Source organism: Sander vitreus, chromosome 16 (genome assembly GCF_031162955.1).
Source record: "Sander vitreus isolate 19-12246 chromosome 16, sanVit1, whole genome shotgun sequence".
Classification (NCBI taxonomy): Eukaryota; Metazoa; Chordata; class Actinopteri; order Perciformes; family Percidae; genus Sander; species Sander vitreus.
Genome location: NC_135870.1, coordinates 7,811,107 through 7,836,801, shown reverse-complemented (window position 1 = coordinate 7,836,801; position 25,695 = coordinate 7,811,107). Strand labels below are relative to the sequence as shown.

Genomic DNA, 25,695 nt, shown 5'->3' with positions numbered 1-25,695 from the left:
ACATTGGCTTCGGTAGAGTTACAAGTTCATCATTTTGTCTTCACTTCACAATTGTGGACATGACCTTTTACTCATCTGTAGCATGGAAAAAACGGATGTATCCTGATGAATAAAACGTGGACTGGAGAACATGTCACTCTACAAAATTGTAACAAGAGAAAAAAACTTTACAATTTCATGCATACAGATAGGTTTTAATGCTTCAAAAGACATACAAGAGTGGATGGCCACAGTAAACTTGAATTTATTGACATAAAAACCAATATAACTTCTATCCTCTTATCCTTACACAGGTTTGACAAGACTGTGAAAACAAACAAACAGACAGACAAACGGAAATCTACAAGATAAAACTTAACAAAAACAATGGCAGCATCACTGCTGGTTCTGGAAATTTACAAAAAATTGTTTCTCCTTTTTATTTGAGAGGAAAGTGTTAAATTTGGGTGTACTGCATCACAATGAAAAATAAAGCCAAAGATCTACAAGCATGTTATCTTAACAGAAATGGTTCAAGTCACATATTTGAAGATAAAAATAAAAAAAAAGGAAACAAAACAATCCTATGCATGAAGGGCTGTAAAGATTCTGTGGTAGATACTAGTGGTCATAAGCATAGAGAGTGCATAGTTTGAACAAAGAGCATAATTACAACGAGGGCAAAAATAGTAGACCAACCAGCAATTGTTGACGCTGCATCAGCAAACGCTTTCATCTGGCTAATTTAGTGACCTGCTTCTACTGTGAAAAATACTTATCAAGTTGGTTCCCATACAAAGACAATGATTTCAAGCCTCCATGGCCCTTAAAGCTTAACATATACCTGAAAACCTTTGGTGGAAGGGGTTAGGATTTCAAACACCGAAACAAAACTTTGGACTATATCCCTTTCAGTTGCTTTGGCCCAATCACAACATGTCCACTTCTCAACTCCATCACTTTGATGTGGCCCAGATGATCCAACAGCAAGAGCTATACTGTATAATGCAGCGCCTTAGAGCAATGATATGCAAAGCCAACAGCACCATCTTAGTTTCCTCACGTTATTCCAACGTTTGGTACAAGTTTCTTATCCGTGCGCTCCGCTGAAGCAGAAGATAACAAATGCCGCCGTGCTGCACTGATCTGAGTGGATATGTAGAGAAATGGCATTCAAACACCACTGCTGGACGTAAAAAAAAATAAAAATAAAATAAAAAGATGCAGCAAAGATCCACGTACGTTGGATGTGGTGGTTACGAGAGTCAAGGGGCTGCTGGTGATGGAATATCATCACCACAAATTTCCTTTCATTCAAACAACACAAACTAGAAAAATACATAGCACCACAGAAGAGAGAAATATAGCACCTAGGTTTTGATTTCTTTGTGTTTTCATTTAAATGTGACATCATCTCCCATTGCATAGTCAGATAGATGTGTAGTTTGAGGAAAAAAAATAGAAGCTAGCTGTTTAAGTTAATGATATTACCACCGAGGTGGGTGTTCTGTTCAGAGGGCACAAAAGGAGGAATGTATTCTTTTTTTTGTTTTTTTGTTACGTAAATCAAACTGTCACATAATATCACAGAGCTTGTTCTCGTCTTTTATTTCCATTCTGTTCTTAAATTACAACAAGGTGTGCTCCACAACTGCAACAAGACAGGACTTCCCAATTTGTTTTGTTTTTTGTCAATTTACAAGTCGAATTTCCTCAATTTTCGATATATTTCTACAATTTAGGTGTTATCCCCGTATCCATCGTCTGCTACCTCAATTCATAAAGTCACATGCATGTTTTGAAGCCAGAAGCAATAAACATTACCAGGAAAAATATACAAAATGTACTTACAAACATTAAAATTATTTATATATATTTATATATATATGGTCCATTCCAAGGGAATGGGGGAGAGAATTATGCACAAACAAAGCTCCCGTAGTGAATGAGCAAAAAACAAAAAACAAGTGGAAAAAAAGCCAGGGAGATGAAGGGAAACATGAGATCAGAACTTGAGAAAAGAAAAGAGCCAAATCAGATGGAGTCTTTGGCAAATACTGCGACCGTCTGGAACGGCTGGGTCACCTTCGTTGTTTGGATAACAAAAAAAAAAAAGTCTAAATCAAGTGTGATGACATGGGGCTACGGTTGCATGTGTGTGTGCGAGTGTGTCGTGTAGGAGGCAGGATCTGACATCCAGTTTCAAAACGTGCATGTGATGGAGAAGGCACACTGAGGTTTCAAGGTTTTTTCATTTTCCTCTATTCCTATAGAATTTCACTGTATTCTCAACTTGATTTCATTGTACTCATACTTGTTGCTTTATGGAAGAAAAAAAAGTTAAAAAACTTTTTTACAAATAGAATTGTCCTATTCTTTTTCAATTGTTTTTTTTTTTTTCTTTTCTTTTTCTGAGAAAACAAATATATGCTTTTCTTTCTCCATTTGTTCAGTAAACAGTCTTAGCCGATGAAACAGACAGGGCCCACTTCAAATCCAAACTTCTGCGTGGAGCCGCCAAAATCGTTGAACATGATGTCCACAATTGGCACCTGTTCCACCTTTGGTGTGTTGATCTCAAGTACTGTCTTTTCATAACCCCGTTTCAACTGTGGAAGAAGAGAAGAAGAACAAAAAGACACAGCAGTGAGGGAGAGTTAGTGTGTGAACAAAATATTCTTCAGAAATAAACATACACTTCTGCAGGGCTCTTATTGACCGAGCCACTACAAAGGCAACAGAAACATCATTTTCTGATAGCGTTCATCAAAGGAACCCCGCCGACCACGCGCACACACACACACACACACACACACACACACACACACACACACACACACACACACACACACACACACACTCATCATCTCTTTGACTTACCGCACAGCCATCGACCACGGCGCGGACGTAGGGGTTGTTATCATAGGACATCTCCTCATCGTTGGAGCCCAGGAAGCGGATGGCCTTGTCGTAGTTGTCCTGTTCCTGGTCGTGCCAGGCCACCGACTGGTAGCAGTTGTATGTCATGTTTTGTCTGGCTGCCGCGCTCAGCAGCCGCATGAAAGTCATCTGGACCACGCTGATGGGGTTGCCCTCCGCATCCACGTAGGAGAGCTGCAAAGAGGAATACAGATGGAGTTGAACATCCAAAACGTAACACCAGGAGAAAGGACCGGTGTAAGGAAAGGAAAACTAAGAGTAAACAGAGAGTAAGAATATCCTGAATATCCTATAAAGATTCACCTAACATTCATATCTATACAGTGCAGTGTTTTTGTCTCCTGGGAGCCACGTTGATTACATTTATGACTAATTTGTATTCCTATTTTACCGCTGTGTTTGGATTTCTAGGCTGCGTTTCTTATTGAAAAAGGAGGTGTCATCCAAGAATAGAGTTAATAAACTCCCACGCTCTGCCATCAGAGCAAAACTTGATTTGCAAATTCTTAAACAATACAGGACAGCATTTTGACCTCATCATTTTTCTTATTGTCAAAATAAAAAGGCCAAAACCAACAAAGTGTGAGTTTGTCTCTCAATACTTTCCGACTTACCTAGCCTGTGTGTGGCACTCAGACCCAAGCCCATTCATTCCTATTGACGTTCATCTCCAAAGGTTTCAAAAATATTTATGTATTTAAAATAATTTCCAGCTGGACACTGTAGATTTAGCAAACGTTACTCTAACAGGAGGAAATATTGCATTTGTTTGACTATTTCAACCCGCGGATGAATACATATTTAGTATACTATTGAATATTTAGAACAGAATGGTGTATATAGGATTGACTATGTTCACAGTAAAGGAACATGTCAGCCAGTGCGACTGTGTGGCTCACTGATGGGTTTTCGGACAACAATGGAGCTCTCGTCCCATTAGTAGAATCACTTCGTAGATGGTTTTGGCCTTTTCATAGGGATTTGTTGACAATAGAAAATATTGAATATTACCCGCCTTATGCTTAAGAACTGTGATGTGCAAATATCTGCAAATGTCTCCAGGGTGAAGATGAACGTGGAACAAAGTCCACATTAACAATGGATCAGGTGATGATACTATATAGCTTGTAAGAAGGGCTCAGAATATTTCCAAGGTCTAATGCCTGGAAGCTGCGCTGATGTGCAATGCTTAATGTGGAAAAAATAAGCAGAACTAAACCCCTCATTTAAATATTGATTTTGTAATTATGTAAAATATGTAAATATGTAATTATGTAAAATATGAATATGTACCAGTCACGGTACATGAAAATGTAATTATCTTAATAGGAAATATGTTGCAGTAATGATACGTTAATTGTCTGTCAATTAACCTAGAATTAACCTAAAATTAAGCTTTTTCAGCCTGTGTTACATAAAACAGAGACATGTTCAATTAAGCTGATTATTAGCGCTGTGTAATCCTGACTGATAAGATGGCAGGTTTGGAACCAGTCACGGTTCAGTTTAATGTCCGTACCTGACTATCTACATACCAACCATCAGGAATCCATTAGATCCATATAGTCGCTTCGTCTTTCAGACAAACAGGACTTACTGAGAGTAGTGCGCATGCACACCATGCAGCCAGAGCAGCAGACTGGATGTGGTCTTTCTCGACTTGTTGGTCATGCACATAAGCGAACGTTCTCACACACACACACACACACACACACACACACACACACACACACACACACACACACACGCACATGCACGTACAAACCCAGAGAGTGCCGACACTCAAACTTGACATTAACAGATGGAGCTAATCATCTTCTCCATCTATTTGTGCAACAACTTAGTGCCAATGATTGATTTAATTAGCCAATTCATCACAAGATATAAACAACGAAGACTTTGTTCTGCAACATGTCTATGAGTGTCGGCACCGCGGCTCAACAAAGTGCCACGGTTCTGATGTTTTGATCCTCGGAGTGGCCGGGTAGTCCCATCATGCTTTTCTTGTGTTACCCCACCACTCTTCATCCCCCCCCTTTCCCCCGCCCCACGCAGTGTGTGGATCCAGCCCGACATCGCCAGGGGAACATTACCTCTTTATCGTCACAGCCGCAAGTCAACAGTGACTGAGAACCCAGAAGCCCCTGGGTGGTGACTGAGTGCCTGACCTCTTTGACTCAGAGCTACTCTGCCGGATCTAAGTAGTGTTTAAGGGAGACATTGGGAATGTGAGTGCAGCTGAATGGCTGCAGCAGAGGAGAAATTATACTTATTTTCCCCTCCTTGTGGAGGACAGATGACCTGCTGAGGCATGGACTAAAAAAATGTGTCATGTGAAAGAAAGAGAAGTGTTAAGTGATGTATTCACTCTCAGGAGTTTTTGTCCAAACTATTAAATCCCCTTTGTATGGATATTGCTTCTTGAGTGATGGGAGTGTCAAGGCACACAGTCACTAGGGGATGCTCTCTTAATGTAGCAGAGGTGTCTTAGACTGGATATATAATCAAGAAATGTAAACAGTGAAACAGCAGTACATTGTTTTCCATTTGTTAAACTCCATTAGATGCCAAATATAAAGCTTCACCACGGCAAAGCTTGCCTGTATGGTTCACAAACCTCTTCTCCATTTCCTTGTTAGAGCATCACCCATGTTGTTGGACTGTAGGCGAGTGCAGCTCGTGCTGAATCATGCAACACATTAAAGCAATAACCAAAATGCAAGGTGCCACTGCATAAACGTACCAGAACCATGCAGAGCCTCAGGCACACAGAGTCCAGGCCGGAGCCAGGACTCTGGGACCACGGGCAGGGCCACTTACCAGGGAACCTCTCTTGTAGTGACTATACCATGTGCCCGGCGAGTCTTTGGGCCATTTTGCCATTTTGCTCTGTAAAATATAAGAGGCATTCAGGGAAGGGAAAAGGACTTGGGGAAGTCGGGAGTCTGGCTTACCAGTTTACCACGTTTGAATTCACTGAACCAGGAGCCAGGATTCTCCTTTACCCAGGATGTGAGTCTAACCTGGGGGCATGGATCGACAGAGAGGCAGAGGAGGGAAAAACAGCAGTGTTAAAGAAAGGAAACAGATCTGACAGAAACACATCCCATCTTTTTTTTTTTCTTCTTCTTCTTCCCCTCTTGCTCCTTCAGTTTGACCTCTGATGAGTCTTCCAGACCTGAAACAGTATCCAGTAAGATCAACCAGACCAACCGGTCCAGTGCAGAAAGTTTTAGTAAGCCATTATGCCATTTTGTACAGTACAATCTGTAGCTGGCAGCTAAATGCTGCTGAAAAATTCATGAGTACACAGTGATTAATTACGAAATGATCGCCTGCAAAGAGCTCTTATAGCGAGGCCTCTATCCCTGCTGTGTAGTGTTAGTGCTGTGCAGCCATGGTGCACTGACTTTGTTATGCCATTAAAAGCTGTGGATTGGCCAACAGGGCACAGCTCTAATGATCTCAGCCATGACAATGATGAATTTCTCTATAATTAGATAGCCCGGTTTGATATGGAACTGTCCTCAATAGCTTAATGCGTTAATGAATGATGAGCCGGAGATCACTTAGCGCTGGGAGATGGCATACATTAGACCCATGCTGCCTCGAAGGTGACCTGCAGTTGTTTTCACTGGGAGGAGTAAATATATTCTTTCTGTGACTTTCTCGTTTTCCAGAATACGTGATAGTGTGTCTGGCTTTGGGACTGTGATTCTGTACAGTGCGTGGACAGTGTAACTATGTGCTCTTATAATAACTGTGCCAATCTAAACGCACGTGGGTGTGTTTGCAATGTCTACGCCAAGACCGTCAGCACAGGCTTTTCTTTTCACCCCTGACACAAATGAGAGCAGCCCATCGCCAGCACTCTATAAAAAGTCTGCTTCATTATTCGAAGCTTAAGCTAAATCCTGCTCCTCTGAGGCTTGGTGAGTGTCATTATTAAAATGGCTGTAGCACTGTGCTATTACACAACCCCGACTTGTCAAAGACAGTGTTCCCAATGTTTCACCCCCCTGCTACTCTCCTCTCCTCCACACGCTCATGCATAATGAAGTGAAAATCTTCTCAACGTGTCTGCCACCTGCCAAAAGGCTTTACAGTTTCTTAATGGCATTAAATCTAAAAACGGCACTGAAACAATAGTATGGATGAGAAAATGTGTTTACCAACTGTCAAAATTAAACTGAGATTTAGCATGTTTATAACTTCGCCCCCCCAGGGGAAATGCAGGGAGCCCTGTTGCAACAACACGCAAGGTAATCTCATGGAGGCTAATTATATGGGTGCATGAGCTACAATAGAGATACTGTTGCAACTAGCGCCGTCTTGAGATGTTCGGGTTATTTATACAGTACATGCAAGTCCCAGATGTGAGAAGAAAAAAAAACAATCATTCACTTATCTGGAGTATTCAGCTAATGTTACTTTACTGTCAATCAAATCCACATTTGGAGGCTGTAAATAGTGGTATTAATACCACATCATCTTGCTAGCACTAATCCCAACCTTTCTGCCTATTTTTCCTCAACCTGTCTGTCCATTGTGTGTGTGTGTGTGTGTGTGTGTGTGTGTGTGTGTGTGTGTGTGCGTGTGTGTGCAAGTGTTTGTGTACACGCGGCCAGACATACCCCTTCAGACTTCTTATCTGGGAAGATGCAGCTCTCGCCACCTGCTGTGAAGTTGCAGTAAACCTTGAAGGAGTCCCGAGAGCAGCCCTGGTTTGGATCGATCCAGTACTCACCTGGAGAAATGGAGACAACAGGAGAGCAATTACAGAGTGGTATATATGATTTGAAGCCTATACTGTACTCCCTCACGCCAAGGCAGTGTCTAACATTATATGGCCAGTGCTAAAAGTATCCTGTCTCTACGTCTACACTTTCAGTATCTGTGTTGAGCCTATATCATATTCTGAGATGTTGTAAAAATAAAAACTGTTAACAAATGTTAAAACTTAACATAACTTGTGAACAATATACAACACAAATCTTAATTAATAGTGTTTTCTATGAAAATCAGCATTAAAAGTGATGACACCCAGTGAGAGACGTTTAACAAAACTCCATCTTCTAATTTCTGCTGTTTGATAACATCATGCAAAGATGGAACATGAGAAATAGAAATACTTGCATTAAAGGGTAACTCCCGTTTTTTTTCAACCTGGACCCTATTTTCCTATGTTTTTGTGTCTAAGTGACTGATGGGAACACCGATCTTTGACATTGGTCCAGTATTAAGAAAGATCGCTGCAGTCGGCAGCGGCGAAACGAGCTACAATGTAAGTTAATAGGGCAAAAGTATCCGTTTTATCACTGACAGGCTCAGATTAATATTCTCAAATTTCTGACAACATTATGGAAAGGATCCCTTCAGAGATAGACCTTTAAAACCTCTTTGAGACCTTTCTGTTTAACCAAAAACAGCTCTGAAGTCGCTAGCGCTAAACCCACCAGACATGTATAGAGCCAACATATTTTCACATGTAAATCAGTAAACTATGTGTTTATTTCAACCAAAACTAGAGTTGTGATGGTTGGAAAAGTGGAAAGACGACCCAAAGTGGCTTTTCACAGTTGTATTTTGTTTTCTGTCGACTTTAAATCAAGTGTATTTTACGATGCTAAAATTAATTTTTATTTATATGGAGTCTGGTGGGTTTTGCGAACGCAATTTCCCAGATCTTTTTATGTTTATAAAAGGATGTTACTCTTTAACAGAAAGGTCGACCTCCTTAGAAATCCTTTCCATAATGTTGTCAGACACTTAGAATATTAATCTGTGCCTGTCAGTGGCAAAACAAATGCATGTAATGATGATTAGGTGGTTGATTCTAGGGCTGCAACTAATAATTTATTTCATTACAGACAAATCTTTATTATTATCTAATAATTTTTTTTATTTTTATTTATTTAGTCGTTTGGTCTATAAAATGGCAGAAAAGATGATCTAAAGGCCAGGGGGACGTCAAGATATTCTGTTTACTATCACATGAAAGACAAGCTGGACCAGGAATTACAATCTGTGGAGAGGAAGGATTAGCCAATAGACCTGTTGGCTCATTTCAGATAGAGTGGAACACAAACCATCGGGGAAATCGGGGTGGCAGAGCTGCAGGTCTTTGCAGGTACGAGCGGGGTTGGTCTGTGTGCCCAGCGGGTGCTTCATCTGCTCGATCTCCAGCTTAAGGGAGTTGAGCGAGCCAAAGATTTCCTCCATGCCGTCGTCGTAGTCCTTGTAGTTGGCATCCGCGGCCGTGTCGTCCATCACCTGGCTGGCATCGATGTTCCTACGAGTTCGGCCCTTCATGGAAGACATTATGGGGAGCGGGTGGATGACATCGCCGGGGGGGCCCTGTTATGGAGAGAGACGGATGCCAGTCAGCGATAATGATGGAGATTATGACTTGGAAGGGTAAGACACAAAAATGATGATCGAGTAGAAAAGTCTTTGACTTACAGGAGGGCCAGGAGGGCCAGTTGTACCAGTCTCTCCCTTTGGTCCAGTTTGACCCTGAGCAGGACAAATTAAAGCAATGCTTGATCTTAAGAGGCAAATTCTTTCAGAAGTGTCGTGATTGATACTTTTTCCTTATCTGATGGGATGCAGCTATCAGTAAAACACTTACCGATGAACCTTTAGCTCCTTTGGGACCAGGGGGACCCTAAAGACACAAAAATGGCAAAGTAATCAATATTGACTTAGACATTACGCGCTATTTGGTTACACACATGCTGAAGCACAACACATATGATGAGTCTTACAGGTAATCCGGGAGGACCAATGGGACCAAGTGGACCTGAAGGACCAGCAATACCCTAAAGGAAAGAAAGAGAGCGTGAATCAATAACTGATGTCTGACAACAGAAGAAGTTTATTCCTGATGCAACAGTTAGGGCTGGTCAATATAACGATATTATATCGACATCGATATATGGGGCTAGATATCGTCTTAAATTTGGGATATCGTAGTATCGTGATATGACACAAGTGTTGTCTTTTCCTGGTTTTAAAGGGTGCATTACAGTAAAATGATGTCATGTTCTGAACTAGACTTACTCGCTATTTTATTATTGTATCCACATTATTGGTGATTATTTATCAAAACTCTCATTGTGTTGAGGGCCCTGCTCTAGCAACAATATTGACTAGAATGAGGGATGTAAACACTGGTGACTACATTTTCCCTGTACAAAATAAAAAATAAAAAACACTCCAATGCCGAGGATTATCAAACACTTTCAGTGGGCTGATTATTGGCACAGATACTCTTCTACAGCACTCCCAGTCCGATTTTGGCATACAGACTTTTTTTTTTTTTTAAACAAGCGTGGGCCTTTTAACTTGACTCCAGTGTAGTTGTACTTACATTGTCTCCTTTGAGACCATGTGATCCTGGTGGACCAGGAAGGCCTCTGTCACCCTTCTCTCCCTGTTCACCTGGGGGTCCGATAAGACCAATAAGGCCCGGATGGCCCTGAGGGTGGAGAACAGCACACACATTATCAATACAACAGTCAATAATACACCATCACAAACATTAGCCATATAATACATCTATCCGGCACACCCTATAATCATTAGGGTAATGATTTGATGGCTGGAGGCAAAAAAGATCTAATCAATCTGTTAGGAAATGGGTCCATTAGTTCTAGTATTAAGCTACAGTAATACTTTACATCCAAACATTCAGCTGGGGAGGTGGCTCACCTTTTCTCCTTTGATACCAGAGTCTCCTTTCAAACCAGGTAAACCAGGAGGACCCTGTGAGAGAGGTGACACATTAGAGAGTAGGGGTGTTGAAATGAATCACTGCAGACAGACCATAATCGATTATTGTCTACTGATGTTGCTTGCTGATTTTCCGGTTGCTGCTTTTTTTGTGTTTGCCTTTTGTCTGTTGTCTGCTGTGTTCAGACTCCGCTACATTCAGGAAGTGTCTTTTTTTGAGAGCCGATACAATAAAAAGGGGACTTCATATTTATATCTGACTGCTTGAATTTGTCGATGTAGCAATATAGAATAATATTGAGGAGGTGACGTGTCGTGATGCATCGGGATATCGAAGCGATTCGAATCGTTGACAGGATAATCAAACTCAAATTGAATCGTGGCACCAGTGAAGATTCACACCCCTATTGGAGAGGGGGATCCAGATCAAGTCGCACACATACAGATACTTCGGTTCAAAGGGCCAGGAGTCACTTCTACTCACCATTGGTCCGGGAGGTCCGTCCGGGCCTGGAGCACCAGGCAGACCTTGCTCTCCCTGCATAGAAATACCAATTAGACAGTGTTTATCACCCCCTGGTTCATAAGAAAAACATGTTTCTATAAATAGCACGGCTCCTTTATGTTCAACAGTTTATTGAAAACCATTCAGCACCTGCTCTGTAAGCTCTTTTAACAATGCCACACAACAACGAGACATGACTGCGATAAATTGCCGTGACGGTACGAAACATTTTACTTACAACTGGGCCAGGGATACCCCTGAGGCCTTCAGAACCGGGCTTGCCAGGTGATCCTTGAGGACCAACAGGACCCGTCTTTCCTTGGGGACCTTCCAAGCCAGACTCTCCCTTTCACACACAAAAACAGGGTACACACAAACCATTAGATTCTTGCTCATTTGTTGGGGGCATGATATTGTGATGTACTGAGTGAAGAGATAATGTGTATTTGTCGGACGAGTGATGTGTTACCTTGGCTCCCTTCTCTCCTTGTCTTCCCTCAGGTCCCGCTGCTCCAGGGGGGCCCTATTTGAAAATAAATAAATGACAAGATTAATATTGTGGAATACAAAGAGATAGACATTGATAACATTTTGAAACGACAACAACAAAAGCGCTCAGGACAGAACTTACTCTCTTTCCTGGTGGTCCGGAGGGGCCAGACTCTCCAGTGGGTCCAGGAGAACCCTAGGTTGAATTGTAATTAAATGAAAATCAAACAGTATTCATTTTGTGATTTAAATTGAAATTTCTATCCCCAAAAAAATCCCTTTCAGCACATAGAGTTGTGGTAAAGTAACACAATTGGTACACAACACTCACAGCTTGACCGGCCTCTCCATCATCTCCCTTGTCACCAGCTGGACCGTCTAACCCCTGCATAGGAAATGAACAGAGCCTCAGTCATGCTGCATTGCAGCCAAAAAACAAACCGTAAAGAACAGAGTTTGCACAATGCATTCACTCATGCCATACGTACAGCGGGACCGGGCTCTCCAGGGGGGCCAGGGTCACCAGGGAAACCACTCGGCCCCTAAAAAAGAAATCAATAGAAATGCATTACTTTCTTTTTTGAGAAAAGAGATGTAGTTTAAGGTCACAATGTGTCCTTGGTGAGCAGTGAAAACGGTGGCGAGAGTGCACTTATTTATAAAATAAAATTCTGAAGTCGAAGGTGGAAAAAGACCTACTGGGCTGCCTTTGGGACCATCATCTCCAGGGGGACCCTTAGGGCCGGGAGGGCCAGCTGTACCAGCCGGACCGGACTCTCCCTTTTCTCCTCGCTCTCCTCTTGGACCCTGGAACAATACGCAGTATGTATGTTATTCTAATTCAGAGATGGTTGTAGAAAACAAGTTAAAAATGACGAAAGGAAACTTCAAAGCAAAATGTAACAGTCTCATTATATATTATTATATATATATTATTGTGGTCAATGTAGATAAACTGATTTGTAGTCCAGCTATTGACCAACACTGATTCAATTGGTGGTGATATTATTGTTGGCCCTTTCATCCTTTGTTGGTACTTATTCATCTAAATATGGAGGAAAAAAAACCAGATTACTCACTGGTGGGCCAACTTCTCCCTGAAGACCGGGCTCTCCTGTTTCACCAGCATCGCCCTGATAAAAGAAAGAGAGAGGGGGGGAATATTAGAGGGTAAGAGATATATTAGCACATATATTATCAGAAAGTTGATTTGTTGATCCAGCATGGTTCTAAAATTCCCATCATTTACAGCAGCGTCCGCTGTCCTGGCGTCCTTGTCACCCAAATGGGGATAGAAAGAGATGACACAAGAGATTTCAATCCATCAAGTGCAGACAGATTGGGCACTGACCTCACTCTTCTCCCTGGACCCTGCCTTTATATCTTGTCCTCTTTCCCCTGCCTTATTGGATAGTTGCCCTGTTGACTCACCTATACACCGGGCACTATCATTATTCACTGTCACATAAGCCTACCATCCTCCCTGTTGGGGTTTTATTGCAGATGCAGTCTGCCACACCTGTATAAGGGACAACTATTAGCTTGTGTCATATTTGGGGAACGGAGAGCCAATGGATCGCACAGCACTGCAGAGCAAATACCAAGCCATGCGGGGATGTGTTATGATAAGCATGTCCTGAGTCTCTCTAGCATGAACAACAGGATTGCTCTGTATTGTGAACATCAGCTGATCCTCTAAATGAGTGTCTGGCTGTCTTTCAAACCTTCTCTTGCTGCTGTCAAGAAATCCATTCTAAGCAGTTGGCATGTCTGTTTAAAAGCATGACTGATCCTCCTGTATTAGGAGCCGGTCTTAATGCAATGTTGCATCAGAGAAGCCCTGCACAGGCCTCGACTCCATCCTTACAACAACCTGCCTATGTTCACCACAGGGCTGCCTGGAAATTCTGCTGACAACAGGGAACAACCAAGAGCATGAAAGACAGCTGCTCATCACAGATACAGTATATGAGAGATGTGTTTACAGCCCGAGCTCAGTGGCTTGCCAGCTCCCGGGGCTGGCCAATAAAATGCCAGATCAGCTCAAGAGCGATTAGCCAAGAGAGCGCTGTGTTTGTTTGCAAAGGAGAAGGACAGGGTATCCTCAGGGAGAGTATAAAGGTGATTCTATTGACTGGACCAGATAAAACAAATCACATCATCGCTATGGACAAAAAGTGATGAGAAAGTGCAAAGCGCTGCAGTCCAGCGGCTGCAAAAGCTGTCAAAGCAGGCCTTTCATAATGAAACGGCAACAACGAATAAGAGCTGATTATATGAGAGCCGCATTTTAATAATGCAATCATCATCTTGCAAGTGCAGCGCCTTTGAGTATTAATTCATACTCTCTCCACCCAGCAATAGTACTGTTGGGGATGGCAGCCCGTCCACTAAATTTGCTGTGCATCTGTCACTCTGCGATGGAAAGAAATGATCATGTCTAATTTAAAAGGGTATCACATAAATAGGCGTGGGAAATATGAATGGCCGCAAAAGCCTTTTAAAGAGGTATCATTCACATTCTATAGCCCAGAGTACTCAAACAAACTGCTAGCACACCGAATCTGTCGCTTCCAAAGTGTTATAAAAACCAGTCAGCCAGACAGAAACTGAATCACGTATATCTTATACAGTAGGGAGGTTCATTGAAACAATTGTACATAATCAGTTGCCATAGTGGTCTGGGATCCATGAGACATTTTGGGACCTTTATTGTGTCTGCCTCTCTGGAAAAAACTGCTTCATCTTTACTTCTCTAGATGTGACTAAATTCACATCTAAAGAGACATGGCACCCAGTCTTTTTGGAACGGGACCAGAGGTGCCATCTGGAACAAAAAGGCTGTACAGTAGCATACATTGTCAATTGAAAGAATACTGTTCAGCCGGTTTAGTGGACTCATGATGATGGCCAATAACAACAGCTCCTTACATCTACTTTAAAAGCCAAAGACAGTTTCAGTCCATGCTTCTCCAAGCGAAAAACTGTTCTTCTCTGAAACGTGCAGAATACACGTTTATACTGTACTGCAATCCAAATACAGTATTTACATGGGTGAATGTTCCTCTTTTCAGTTGAAATAATGTTCCAGGAGAGAATGAAATCATGATGATGTGCACTAGTAGTTTGTTTAGACAAATACCTGTGAGGGTAGGGTGCAGACTTCAAATCTGATTTTACTGTCTGCCTACGTTTTTGTTTACTGAAGTGATTACGTTGTCCATTTACCTAATTGCCTACAGGGTAGATATAATTAGCATCAAATGAAAAGAGGCACAAAACAACATAACCAAAAGGAGTTCATGTGACTTTGGAGATGTCTGTCTTTACACTTACACCAACTAAAGAAGTGGAAGGTGTAATTTAAAAAACATTTCCTGCCAAAAAAAGCCAACAAAATGGTATGATCCTACATCAACTGCTTACACAAAACCTCAGCTGCACCACTTTACTCTCACACCAGACGTAGAAGAGAGGTTTACCTTTTCTCCAACAGAACCAGGGTTTCCAATGCCACCGGGAGGCCCCTGAGGGCCATCTGCTCCTGGGGGTCCTGAGGGGCCTCTGGGACCAGGGGGGCCGGGTGGACCCTGCACGGAAGAGATCATGCAGTCTAATGAGCAAGGACCCTTTACATGCAAACTTCCTGTTATGTGATGTATTGAATGATGACACAGTCACTTACCATTTGACCAACGTCTCCAGTTTCACCTTTCTCACCAGGTGGACCAGGCAAGCCCTGAGGAGTGTGCAGAGGGTTTAATCATACAGCCTCAGTGCAGTGGTGGAAGAGTTTTTTTTTTTTTTAACATGTTCAAAATAAACTAAACTAAAACCACTGCCTCAGTGTTTCTTAATGATAACATTTGACCATAGTTTATATGTTTTGTGGCAGTCCGCACCTGCAGCCCAACTGGCCCTGGAGGTCCGGGGAATCCTCTGGATCCTTCATCTCCCTTCTGGCCAAACAGACCCTGCTGCCCTCTGGGACCAGGCTCACCATCTGCACCCTGCGACAGATGAAAAGGGGGTCCCGATCAGGAGATACAACGGTCGCTGCTACTGTTGGCCTAGCAGATACAGTGGATGAGGCGTTGAGTCATCTGAACACTTGATGCAAATGAGACACTTACAGCAGGACCGGGTGCTCCAACGGGTCCTTGAGGGCCGGTGGGACCAGGTGGACCCTGCAGAAGAGAAGGAACACGTCAAAGGGTCAATCAACTCAAAACTGTCAAAACCCATGAATTTACAGTAAAAAAAATAAATAAAAATGGATCGTACTAAGAATCTCAGGCAGTGAAATGATACATAAATGATGTATTTATGATTTCTGTAAATAAACAACTTACATGCTCTCCTTTGTCCCCCTTGCCTCCTTTCTGGCCTGGCTCTCCAAGCTCTCCCTGTCAAATGAAATGATCACAGTGTGAAACCAGGACAGATAAATGGTCATCAAACACGCCCCAGGACAGAAACTGACATAATAAAGCACAATAAAACTCAACTATATCCCACCTTTATATCTTTTCTTAGAGATCTGTCTATGGAAATTTCAATTAAATATCTCCGTCTGTGACAAATGGGGACAAAAACAGTTCACATCTGGGGGGGGGGTTATCGTGATTGCTGAGTCACTGGCGCTACGGGCAGCCAAATACAGAATAGATAATTAGTCCTGTCTCAACCTGTTTGCACCAGCATTCCCAGAGTGAAGAACCTTGCACCGTTCTTTCAAAGCCTTCACATGCTGTTGGCGTTTGGCGAAATAATGTTAATATCTGCCAAACCCAAAGCAATTTACTTTTGGTATGAGTCACACAAGGCTCTTTGTAAGGCAGCATTAGTCTTAAAATAAAGGCCTTGGAGTTATTCCTTCCCCGTGGATAGGACTTATAATGGGAAATTGTCTGAATGTGTGTAAACATTAGCTTGCGAGATCCTTTTTATCTGCACGGCAAATACACTCTGTATTCTCTGTGTCCGTCTGCACCGTGGGGACCAGTGTGAGGCCGGTTAAGAACTGAGGCATTCTTCAAAGGATAAGAGATTATCCTTTAAGTATCTCCGAGGCTGATCTCCCGGCAAATGTTTTTTTTTAGAGCCGATGAGGAGTTGTTCTCGCTTCTGAATACTAAAGGGTCACTTTCACACATTCTGTCATTGCCACAAAATTCCTCTCTATCCTCTGTCTTTTTGTATAGAGGAGTACAAAGCTGCAACAAGGCAGGTTGACCTTTTAAAGATATGTTAATCTATGAAAACTCTGTTGGCCAAATTCCCCTTAGAGCACTTAAGGTCACAGGGAAAGAGACAAGATAATATCTGGCTTAGATCTCAACTGTAATGTTTAGTGTCCTTGTAAGGTGGTAAGTGTGTGTGTGTGTGTGTGTGTGTGTGTGTGTGTGTGTGTGAAGCAAAGTGCTCAAAAAGTTGAAAGCTATACAGCTTTACTGGATTTCATCTTTCTCTCTCTTCACGTGGACGGCGAAACAAAACATTAAAAAGTAACCCACCTTGTCTCCGTCCTCTCCAGGTGGTCCAGGAGGTCCTCCAGGTCCTGGCAGACCCACAGGTCCCTGAATACCGTCTCTTCCAGCTGGGCCTTGAGGTCCTTTCTCTCCCTAAAATTGATATTTTTCGGGATGTTGTCAGCCATGCTTGATCTGTGAAATGTGCTATGTTCTAAGACGATGTTCTTACCGGTCCACCTTTCTCTCCTGCAGGCCCTGGGGGTCCCTGGGGGCCAGGGCGTCCAGGAAGACCCGTAGGTCCGGCTGGGCCAGCAGGACCACGCTCACCAGGTGAACCCTACAGCACCGCGGCACAGTAATGTTAGTAATCAGAGTATCTGAACGAAAATATCAGTGACATCAAAGTGTTAACACTGAAACAAAGTCATCACATCAGGCACATTTACCAAATAGGTCAGACCTCTCTTATGTAAGCAGCAAACTGTGCATATCATTATATTATGTAAGAGACTGGAAGAACTGAGGGTGGGAACTTTGCCATGAAGACAATTCCCAGAGACTGAGACCATGGAAGGTGAGAGCGAGAGTGAGAGAATGAAAGTGACAAAGTGAGGATGCGGATGCAGTAAATTGCACTCACAGCAGGGCCAGGTGGGCCATGAGGTCCTTCATTCCCTTTCAGGCCGTGAGCCCCCTGCAGAACAAAATAAAAAGAAGGCATCAGAAAACAAACTGTTGGGGGAAACACATCCTGCCCTACGCTGGACAGGCTCAGCGTGAGATGGAAAACCTCCTGTAGTCCCTAAAGTGGAGGCTGAGAGCAGCCGTGGAGAACAGTTATTCAACAAAAATTGCTCCGAACATCCGTTATATTACAAAGGGAACAGATGTATCGCATCATTTCTGCATCCTAGAGTTGGAAGGAAAAACAGTTTCTGCCATTGATTTCTTTCTAAAAAAGTCTGCAGTAAGAAAATAGCATCAATTGCATAACTACCAGAACATGACTTTGTCAAGTTAGAGTAGAATAAAAAATTTCAAAAAATAAACAGCCTAGAGTTACTGTTCCTTATTTGAAGCCCACTCAGGGATGTGATATCATGTATGATTCTTGAAGTTAACTACAGTAAATTAATAGCCCAGAACGATAATGCAATAACCAAGCTGTGATGTGTACTGAATTTGTGAGATGTTTTTGTACTGAGCAGAAAGGAATACTAACCACAGGGCCAGGCAGACCTCTCTCTCCAGGGAAACCTCTCGGCCCAGGAGGGCCATCCTTACCTGCTGGGCCAGCAGGACCAAAATCACCCTGTGGGTCAAAGCACAATGCCATTAATTCTATAAATACAGTGTTATTGTATGTATGCTCCAAATTACAATAAGATAAGTGCAGTTATATCATCTCACAAAACAAAAAAATCTAGATGGGATGGGAGCAATGTTATTGCAGGTATGATGCTGATTGGGTACTAAAAAGATACAATATTAAATAGAGCTTCAGGATTCACCTTAGCTCCTTCTTTCCCTGCAGCTCCAGGTAGACCCTGTTCACCAGGTGGGCCTGGGGGCCCAGGATGACCCCGATCTCCCATTGGTCCAGTCTCACCGGTTGGTCCCTACAATTGAAAACAAAACCCAGGAAAGTAAGACACTACAGCTATAAAAACCCAGTTGCAAAGGAGGTGTGAAGAAGAGCAACTACGGTAAGAGGAACACTGTGAGCAAAATCAGCAATTCAACAACAACAACAAAAAAGATCTCACAATTTCTCCATCTCACAAAACACGGCGTGGAGAAGCTGTGTGGGAGGCCCACTAGTCATTAAGGCCACATACAGCTCCATTATCGCCAATGTTTTCAGCTGGCATTAGCAGAGCGGCTGGGGGGTAAAGTCTGATAAACGCTTATGCATAATGGATGAAGAGCCCATTGCTAATATGGAAGAGGATAAGCAACACTCATGGCTTGTCAGCTATAGGTATGAGGATTAATCCATGTGTTTGCCAAAAAGACATAACGTTGAGAGCGTTCTGGTAGCTTTACTAGTGCACGTCTCAACGATCATCGACAGGTTTCTCTACAACACAGTGTTAACGTTGAAAAAAAAACCATTCTGAAATGAATACAGATACATATTTGTTATTTTTCAGCATCTTAATGGAGATCTGTCTCTGCACTAGGGCTGTGCAATTAATCGAATTGTACTCGCTATTTTGATTTCGGCGATCACAAAAACAATCGAGAGAAACGATTATTTTTCACATTGCATTCTGCAAGTAAACTCTTATTTTGTCTTATGTTCTGAAGGGGAATTCAGAACGGTAAAAGTCCTAAGGGAAATTTCACAGTTTAAGGTGTTTTCATTGTTGATTTGCTTTACTGTTTCACTGTTTTTTAAGTTCAATAAATGCAGCATCTTTCCAAAAGTCAATGAGTAATCGTTTTAAATAATCGTGATTTCAATACTGACCGACACAATTGTGATTAGTTTTTTTTCATAATCGAGCAGCCCTACTCTGCACAAAAGATTACAGTCAAAGTTAAGTTGTACTGATAATACATATAAGGGAACAACACAGCAAGATGGCCGGTGACTGTGACTCACCTGAGGTCCAACCACGCCTGGAGGGCCAGGAGGACCAGTCTTGCCTTGGAATCCCTGTTTATTACAAAAGAAGAAAAACAGAGTTACATGACATTTAACTGACTCTGTTGAACACAGATGAACAGCTGAGCATTCAAACTATTTTACTCACAGTCTCTCCTCTCTGTCCGGGATGTCCAGGCAGTCCATCTTTCCCTGAAGGTCCCTGAGAAATACATCCAAATCTATGAATGCAAGTGTAAAGAATAGCCAAGGAAAAGGAATGATGGGTTTATATACACAGTCGTGTGTCATGTATGAGTTTGGACTCACAGGTGGGCCCTTTGGTCCTGGGAAACCTGTTGGTCCCTGAGGCCCTGGTAGACCCTGCAACAAACGACAAATGATTCTGGGTCAATAATCGGTTGACTCTACATGTTATGAGAACAAAATGACCCTTGATGACAGTGTGACGGTACGTACCCTCTCACCAGGAGGTCCTGGTGGGCCGTCATTTCCTGAGTTACCCTGAAGAGACAAAATAAGGAGTAAGTGGGCATTCACACCGACTCAACTTTTGGAGAAAAAAACACAACCCCATGTCCCCTGCGGTGGCCAATCATGTAACCGGTTTTGTGGCGGTGTGAGAATCTCGTACTGTAAACAGGAAACATCACTGCCTCCGTCGCTGCCACAACAAAGTTTGTAAAACACGAAACACAAGCACCCAACTGCCCAGGAGTTTGTGTAACAGCTGAATGTTTGACAAGCAACAAAGCACACTCGATCCGTCTCGCTCATCTCTTTTCTATCTCTCTTTCTCCGGGAAATGAACCTGCCTTCAAGTGCGGTCGGAAACGTCGAGATCTATAAACGATCTGACGGAAAACAGTAGTCACAACAGGACGTCAGTGACACTCCCACCACCATCGCCGGATTGCTTATTTTGGTCTGAATGGGCCTTAAGTGGTGAACTTGTACCACAAAATACACAAGAAAGTGGCAGTGAAATATTTGACTCACCTTTGGTCCAGATTTTCCTGTTGGTCCTCTTGGTCCTCTCTCTCCTCGAGGCCCCTTGAGGGAAAAGACAAAGTGAATAAAAATGATAGAACGGGTCCTAAGACATATTTGTGACCTGAAACAGTTATGCTTTCCCGGTTGAATCAGTGTGGGTTCCCCTCAACCATGCCCAGGTTGAACCTCCAGTTTCACTGTGCCAAGCTCGCCATCTGTATACAAGCACGAGTCTGCTGAGTAAGACTAACCGTTGGTCCTCTCTGTCCACGTGGGCCAGGCTTTCCTGCTGTTCCCTGTGGACACGGAGAACACAAACAGTGATCAAAGGAGTCACATCCTCGAGAAGAATCAATCTAATGCCGGCAGTCAGTAACATTTGCAAACAGATTGGAACAGAATTGGGCAATTTAAGAGCTCTGACATCATCTTTTATCATTAATTAGGAATTACCAGTTTCACATAATACAATCAATATTTATCCTGATTTATATTAGATTCATGACTACCTCAGGATAGGACGCTAGAATTATCAATAATGCACAATATAATGATTTTAAAGCGATATTACAGTTACAGTGGCTGCATAAACTTTAATGAGCAAAACAATTATATCTTTTGTGTGGCTTTAAAAAAATAAAAAAATAAAATAAAAATAAGGTGCTGTGAAACGATGTTAATTGCCATATTATCCCTTTCTGTCTGGGAGCTTGGTCTCATAAACTTCACAAATGTTTTGTGAAGATGAAAAGCTTTATATGCCCTGCTCGACTCATGGTGGCAAACCATTACTCTGGCAGGCAAGCTAATGGCCCAGCCCCTAAACAAAGAAAATGAAACATTACTCAAGTACCGCAAGTGATAAACAATGCTTTTGGTGGTTCGAAATGAGTTGTGTAAGTGGTAAAGAAGAAGGAATGCAATTGTCTTTCTGTCCTTGGTAAAAAATCTTTATTTTAGAGCCATGCAACTTCCTCTAGGTTGATAAATCTGGAGCTAGGACAGAAGCCTGTCGCCAGCACTACGCCAGTATCGATCCAACCCTTCTTGTAGCAATGAGAATAATAATAATAACAAGTCTATTTGACATACCCGAGTTCCTTTCTCTCCATTGGCGCCAGGGAAACCTTGGAAACCTTGAGATCCCTGTGTGAGAGAAAGAGTAATTAATCATTTCAGAGACAAACCTTAAATATTAGTTCCTTTGTTTATTCCCTGAGATATCCCTAGCATACTAAACGCAACAGAAGACAGGGTGCACCATAAATAAAAGTGTTTTATTGTTGTCATATTATAGCAGCTTAAGGCTGACATCAAAAGGCATATTCAAATCCCCAGCTCTTTGATCAGGGGGCTTCAAGCATGTCCACTTGAGAGGCTAAAGTGAGAGCCATTAAATGTTCAGCAAAGCAGCCTGCACATGCACATGTATTAATTTTTCATTGTCTTTCAAATACACATAGAAACATGCATGTGTGTGGAGACACTTTGGCCACATAAATTGTGTCTCTTAGCAGTTGGGTTTTAAAGTTCCTCTATACTCATATCAGTGAACTAATGGCAATATTGTTAAGCAGTACATGTGCGCAATTACCTTTGGTCCTTGTCTTCCTGGGTATCCTGGCAATCCGGGAACTCCAAGTTTACCCTGTAAATGAGATAAAGCCCAATTTCATTTTAGATTCACTTTTCCAGACTTGAAGTATTGCACTTCCATAAAGTTGGGGGAACTCATTTAAGATACAACAGTGCAAATTGATTCAGAACTTTACAAAGCTCCCTCCAGAGCCTCAGACAACATTATACAACTTAGTCAAAAATGTCTTTTTTGGGGGTCAAAAAAGACCCAATTCAAAAGAATTGCTTTGCAACGTTGATTTCCTTACGAGTTTCTTGCCAGCCAGCCTAAATGCAAGGCAAGCAGACTGCATTATACTACAGTGGTACAGCTGTGAATGTAAACAAAGTAGTAGTGTGTTATTTTAGTAGTAAAACTTCAATAAAATATGAACACCTGCTAAACACAGCAGCATTTATTATGACTAGCTGAGTGTTAATGTTGGCTGCTGTGCAGGCTTCAATCAAATATGAAAATGAGACTGCTGTTACCACATGTGTGATCCAGATACAGACCAGTGTCTACATCTATAATGCAGTGTTACCGCGATTATGCAAATATATGTACAATTCAGATTAAGAACAAACACTTTAAAGCTACAGTGTGTAGTTTATGTCTCCCCCATGAGGAATTCTAAGTAATGACAACAAAACTGTCGGCGCATCCACATGATACAAGCCTTCTGTGATCGTGCACAAGCCCCCACCCCTCCTCCACGCAGTTGCTAGTAGCCAAAGACAATACGGAGGATTAAAAAAACATGATGGACTCTTCAGAAGAGGTAATTATCTTCAAGTGTCTGCGCGGGAAAGTCACCGGACGACACAATCTTCTGAACATAACCATACTGAGAAATACGGAGAGAGTTGTGAGGAGCTGATAGTCTTAATTAGCTTTGTAGTAACTCATTTGGCAATGGCTTGAATGTAACGGACGTTCATTATCATATCAAAAAGTTACGCACTAAAGCTTTAAGCTTGGATACTAAACAGAAGCACTGTGGTTACCGTGGAACATAACCACAGTTTTGGCTCGTACTTTGACTGATGACTTGCCTTTTGTGAAAGACCACAGACAGGCTGCATCCTCTAGAAAAGACTGACGTTTCTTTTTTTATGCACAAAAATGTCTGAGGTATTGTCAGCAACAGCAAACCCAGTGTTCAATTTAAGAATGAAGAATGTTAAAAAATGAATCCATTTTATGCTCCCAGCTGGTTCAAGAGCAGCAGCAATAAGGAAGAGAACGGTCGGAACAACTATTTTCCTCGTCAAGCTCTGCTGAACTATCATCCTAGATCAAACATGACTGATGATACACAATTGCAACTTGTTTTTGATTCTGTTTTATCCGTCAGTGTTAAATTTAGGCAGAGGACACAATGTCTGTTGGATCTCAGTGTTTTGGTTGTGAAAGCCAAACTGGAAAAAAAGGAGCTTACCTTCTCACCACCTGGGCCAAGAGGACCAGCATCTCCTGGGAGACCTGAGCGACCCTTTGGTCCCTCGGGACCATCTTCTCCTCTGGGTCCTGCTGGTCCAAGCTCTCCCTGGAAAGCACCGGAACACATGCTTGTTCATACTTGCAATTTATCATTTTCCTCAAAGCTACAATGTGGAGTTTTCGTGTAAAACATATTGAATGTATTTCCGTCACCATAAACCATAAAATAGATTAAATAAAAATCAATTAGCAAAGCCAATTTTGTTTTGTTTTTGTATATTTTTATACGTCAGTCGTTTAGATGCATACACCAACTAGCACTTTTCTTTTTTTCCTGCCTTTTGCTTGCGCATTTGTCGATTAGTTGAACTGCGTGAAACACTACATTACACATTTGCATTCGTGCCCTCGACAGTGGGCAGGAATGTTAATCCACCTTTATAGACCCAGAAAACCAATTTCTCAATCAGCTTCTTAATTGACAATGTGCAATGGACACAGAAACGTGCAACTTTTTCTTGTAAAGCAAACAAGTCAATTAATTCTGGGTAACTCGGCTTGCCATTTTTAAACTGTTGTGAGTGTAAAGTTGCTTGAAGAATCAAGTAATGCTATTTCCCCTTGCCGCCCCTCAAAGCAGTTAGCGATCTTATTATTGCTTCTCTCTGTTGAGCGTGCTCCCCTTCTATCGGGACACCCACTAAATGACAGAGTACAAACTCGCTCTGACAACCAGTCGCTGCTGCGGAGACTCAGCGGTGTGTGAAAGGTATCCTGTTAAAGGGCCGGTGCGGAGTTGCACAAGCAATCAGGTGTCCGCATACGCGCACTCAAGTACACATAAAACGGCATCAAGGAAACTGTACTTGACTCACACTTGCAAGCTCATCAAAGAAAACACTTGCAATTGAGCACTCACACACTTTTCATAGGCATGCTTAAAAATTAGTCATTTAGATTCTAGTCCACGAGACCACAATCCTTGCTTTCAGCTGGATCTGCTACGTCTCCAGAGTTTGAAAACGTTCAGAGTGCCATTGATTTCTCCTTCCTTTCTGTACTCAGCTATAGACAGCCTGGTCAGGGATTGGGGGATTGATGTTTGAAGTGGTGGAAGTTATGTCTCTCACTGTAAAAGACTGTTTTCCTGCTACTTTGACATTATAAATCCCTAAAGCAGTTTGTTCTGTTGTTCCTGGGTACACCTGTCAAACCTTGTCCTTCTTTGAGTAGTTGAGGTTAGGACTGACTGGGAAGTAGCACACTGGATAGAAAAGGAATTGGAAACTGCTCGCGTAAACACATACGCATGCACACATGCTAACAGCTGGCAATAGGAGCAACATCTTATGTTTGCTCATTACCCTACCTCCACAGTAGTCACAGAGGCTTAGGCCATAAGGGGCTAACTCAGGAGTGGTTGCTGCTTTCACTTAGTTCAGGTAAAGGTCACCCCAACAACACTAAGCCCCAAAAACAACGTTGAGTGCAGAAGTTACAGTTGTCTAATTAGTGTAAGTCATTTCAATTAGGGCTGCACGATATGAGGAAAATATGTGATAACGTTGTTGAACATCGCGATAACGATATGACTTGCGATAAATAAACATATTAAAGTGTACTGAGTTTGGCTGCGTTCGGCCGCCCTAATTTGAATGATGTTTTCCAACACTCAAGATGTGATTGACACATACTCATGAGTACAATATAAACAAAGGAGCCTTACCCTGTCGCCCTTGATACCCATATCTCCCTTGAAGCCAGGGAAGCCATCTTCTCCCTGGTGAGAGAATAAAGGAGACAAAGAGGTGAGGATGTAATGAAGGAGAAATAATTGGATAATACAGATGTTGAAACCATTTGTGTGGTATTCATACGCAGAGACACACTCAAAGACGAGCACACATAC

The 25,695-nt window shown here is 42.3% G+C and overlaps 1 protein-coding gene across 2 annotated transcripts in view; it reads right to left on the bottom strand.

The window, feature by feature from the left end:
• Nucleotides 1-228: 228 nt before the first annotated feature.
• col5a1 (procollagen, type V, alpha 1) overlaps nucleotides 229-25,695 on the bottom strand; it is an 82,443-nt gene continuing 56,976 nt past the window's right edge. Inside the window, exons 29-66 of one of the 2 annotated variants that reach the window (XM_078270639.1) lie at nucleotides 25,513-25,566; nucleotides 23,785-23,892; nucleotides 22,320-22,373; nucleotides 21,818-21,871; nucleotides 20,977-21,021; nucleotides 20,732-20,785; nucleotides 20,192-20,236; nucleotides 20,042-20,095; nucleotides 19,881-19,934; nucleotides 19,730-19,783; nucleotides 18,633-18,740; nucleotides 18,344-18,433; nucleotides 17,762-17,815; nucleotides 17,351-17,458; nucleotides 17,164-17,271; nucleotides 16,000-16,053; nucleotides 15,781-15,834; nucleotides 15,550-15,657; nucleotides 15,333-15,386; nucleotides 15,130-15,237; nucleotides 12,727-12,780; nucleotides 12,347-12,454; nucleotides 12,136-12,189; nucleotides 11,979-12,032; nucleotides 11,790-11,843; nucleotides 11,628-11,681; nucleotides 11,397-11,504; nucleotides 11,138-11,191; nucleotides 10,633-10,686; nucleotides 10,292-10,399; nucleotides 9,687-9,740; nucleotides 9,551-9,586; nucleotides 9,382-9,435; nucleotides 9,009-9,276; nucleotides 7,554-7,666; nucleotides 5,874-5,942; nucleotides 2,860-3,093; nucleotides 229-2,588 (exon numbers count right to left, since the gene is read on the bottom strand). In XM_078270639.1, the coding sequence (XP_078126765.1) occupies nucleotides 2,442-2,588; nucleotides 2,860-3,093; nucleotides 5,874-5,942; nucleotides 7,554-7,666; nucleotides 9,009-9,276; nucleotides 9,382-9,435; nucleotides 9,551-9,586; nucleotides 9,687-9,740; nucleotides 10,292-10,399; nucleotides 10,633-10,686; nucleotides 11,138-11,191; nucleotides 11,397-11,504; nucleotides 11,628-11,681; nucleotides 11,790-11,843; nucleotides 11,979-12,032; nucleotides 12,136-12,189; nucleotides 12,347-12,454; nucleotides 12,727-12,780; nucleotides 15,130-15,237; nucleotides 15,333-15,386; nucleotides 15,550-15,657; nucleotides 15,781-15,834; nucleotides 16,000-16,053; nucleotides 17,164-17,271; nucleotides 17,351-17,458; nucleotides 17,762-17,815; nucleotides 18,344-18,433; nucleotides 18,633-18,740; nucleotides 19,730-19,783; nucleotides 19,881-19,934; nucleotides 20,042-20,095; nucleotides 20,192-20,236; nucleotides 20,732-20,785; nucleotides 20,977-21,021; nucleotides 21,818-21,871; nucleotides 22,320-22,373; nucleotides 23,785-23,892; nucleotides 25,513-25,566 (3,099 nt within the window). In that variant the 3' untranslated portion in view covers nucleotides 229-2,441. Of the gene's footprint in view, nucleotides 2,589-2,859; nucleotides 3,094-5,739; nucleotides 5,809-5,873; nucleotides 5,943-7,553; nucleotides 7,667-9,008; nucleotides 9,277-9,381; nucleotides 9,436-9,550; nucleotides 9,587-9,686; nucleotides 9,741-10,291; nucleotides 10,400-10,632; nucleotides 10,687-11,137; nucleotides 11,192-11,396; nucleotides 11,505-11,627; nucleotides 11,682-11,789; nucleotides 11,844-11,978; nucleotides 12,033-12,135; nucleotides 12,190-12,346; nucleotides 12,455-12,726; nucleotides 12,781-15,129; nucleotides 15,238-15,332; nucleotides 15,387-15,549; nucleotides 15,658-15,780; nucleotides 15,835-15,999; nucleotides 16,054-17,163; nucleotides 17,272-17,350; nucleotides 17,459-17,761; nucleotides 17,816-18,343; nucleotides 18,434-18,632; nucleotides 18,741-19,729; nucleotides 19,784-19,880; nucleotides 19,935-20,041; nucleotides 20,096-20,191; nucleotides 20,237-20,731; nucleotides 20,786-20,976; nucleotides 21,022-21,817; nucleotides 21,872-22,319; nucleotides 22,374-23,784; nucleotides 23,893-25,512; nucleotides 25,567-25,695 lie in introns of both variants that reach the window. The other variant, XM_078270638.1, reaches the window with a different exon arrangement.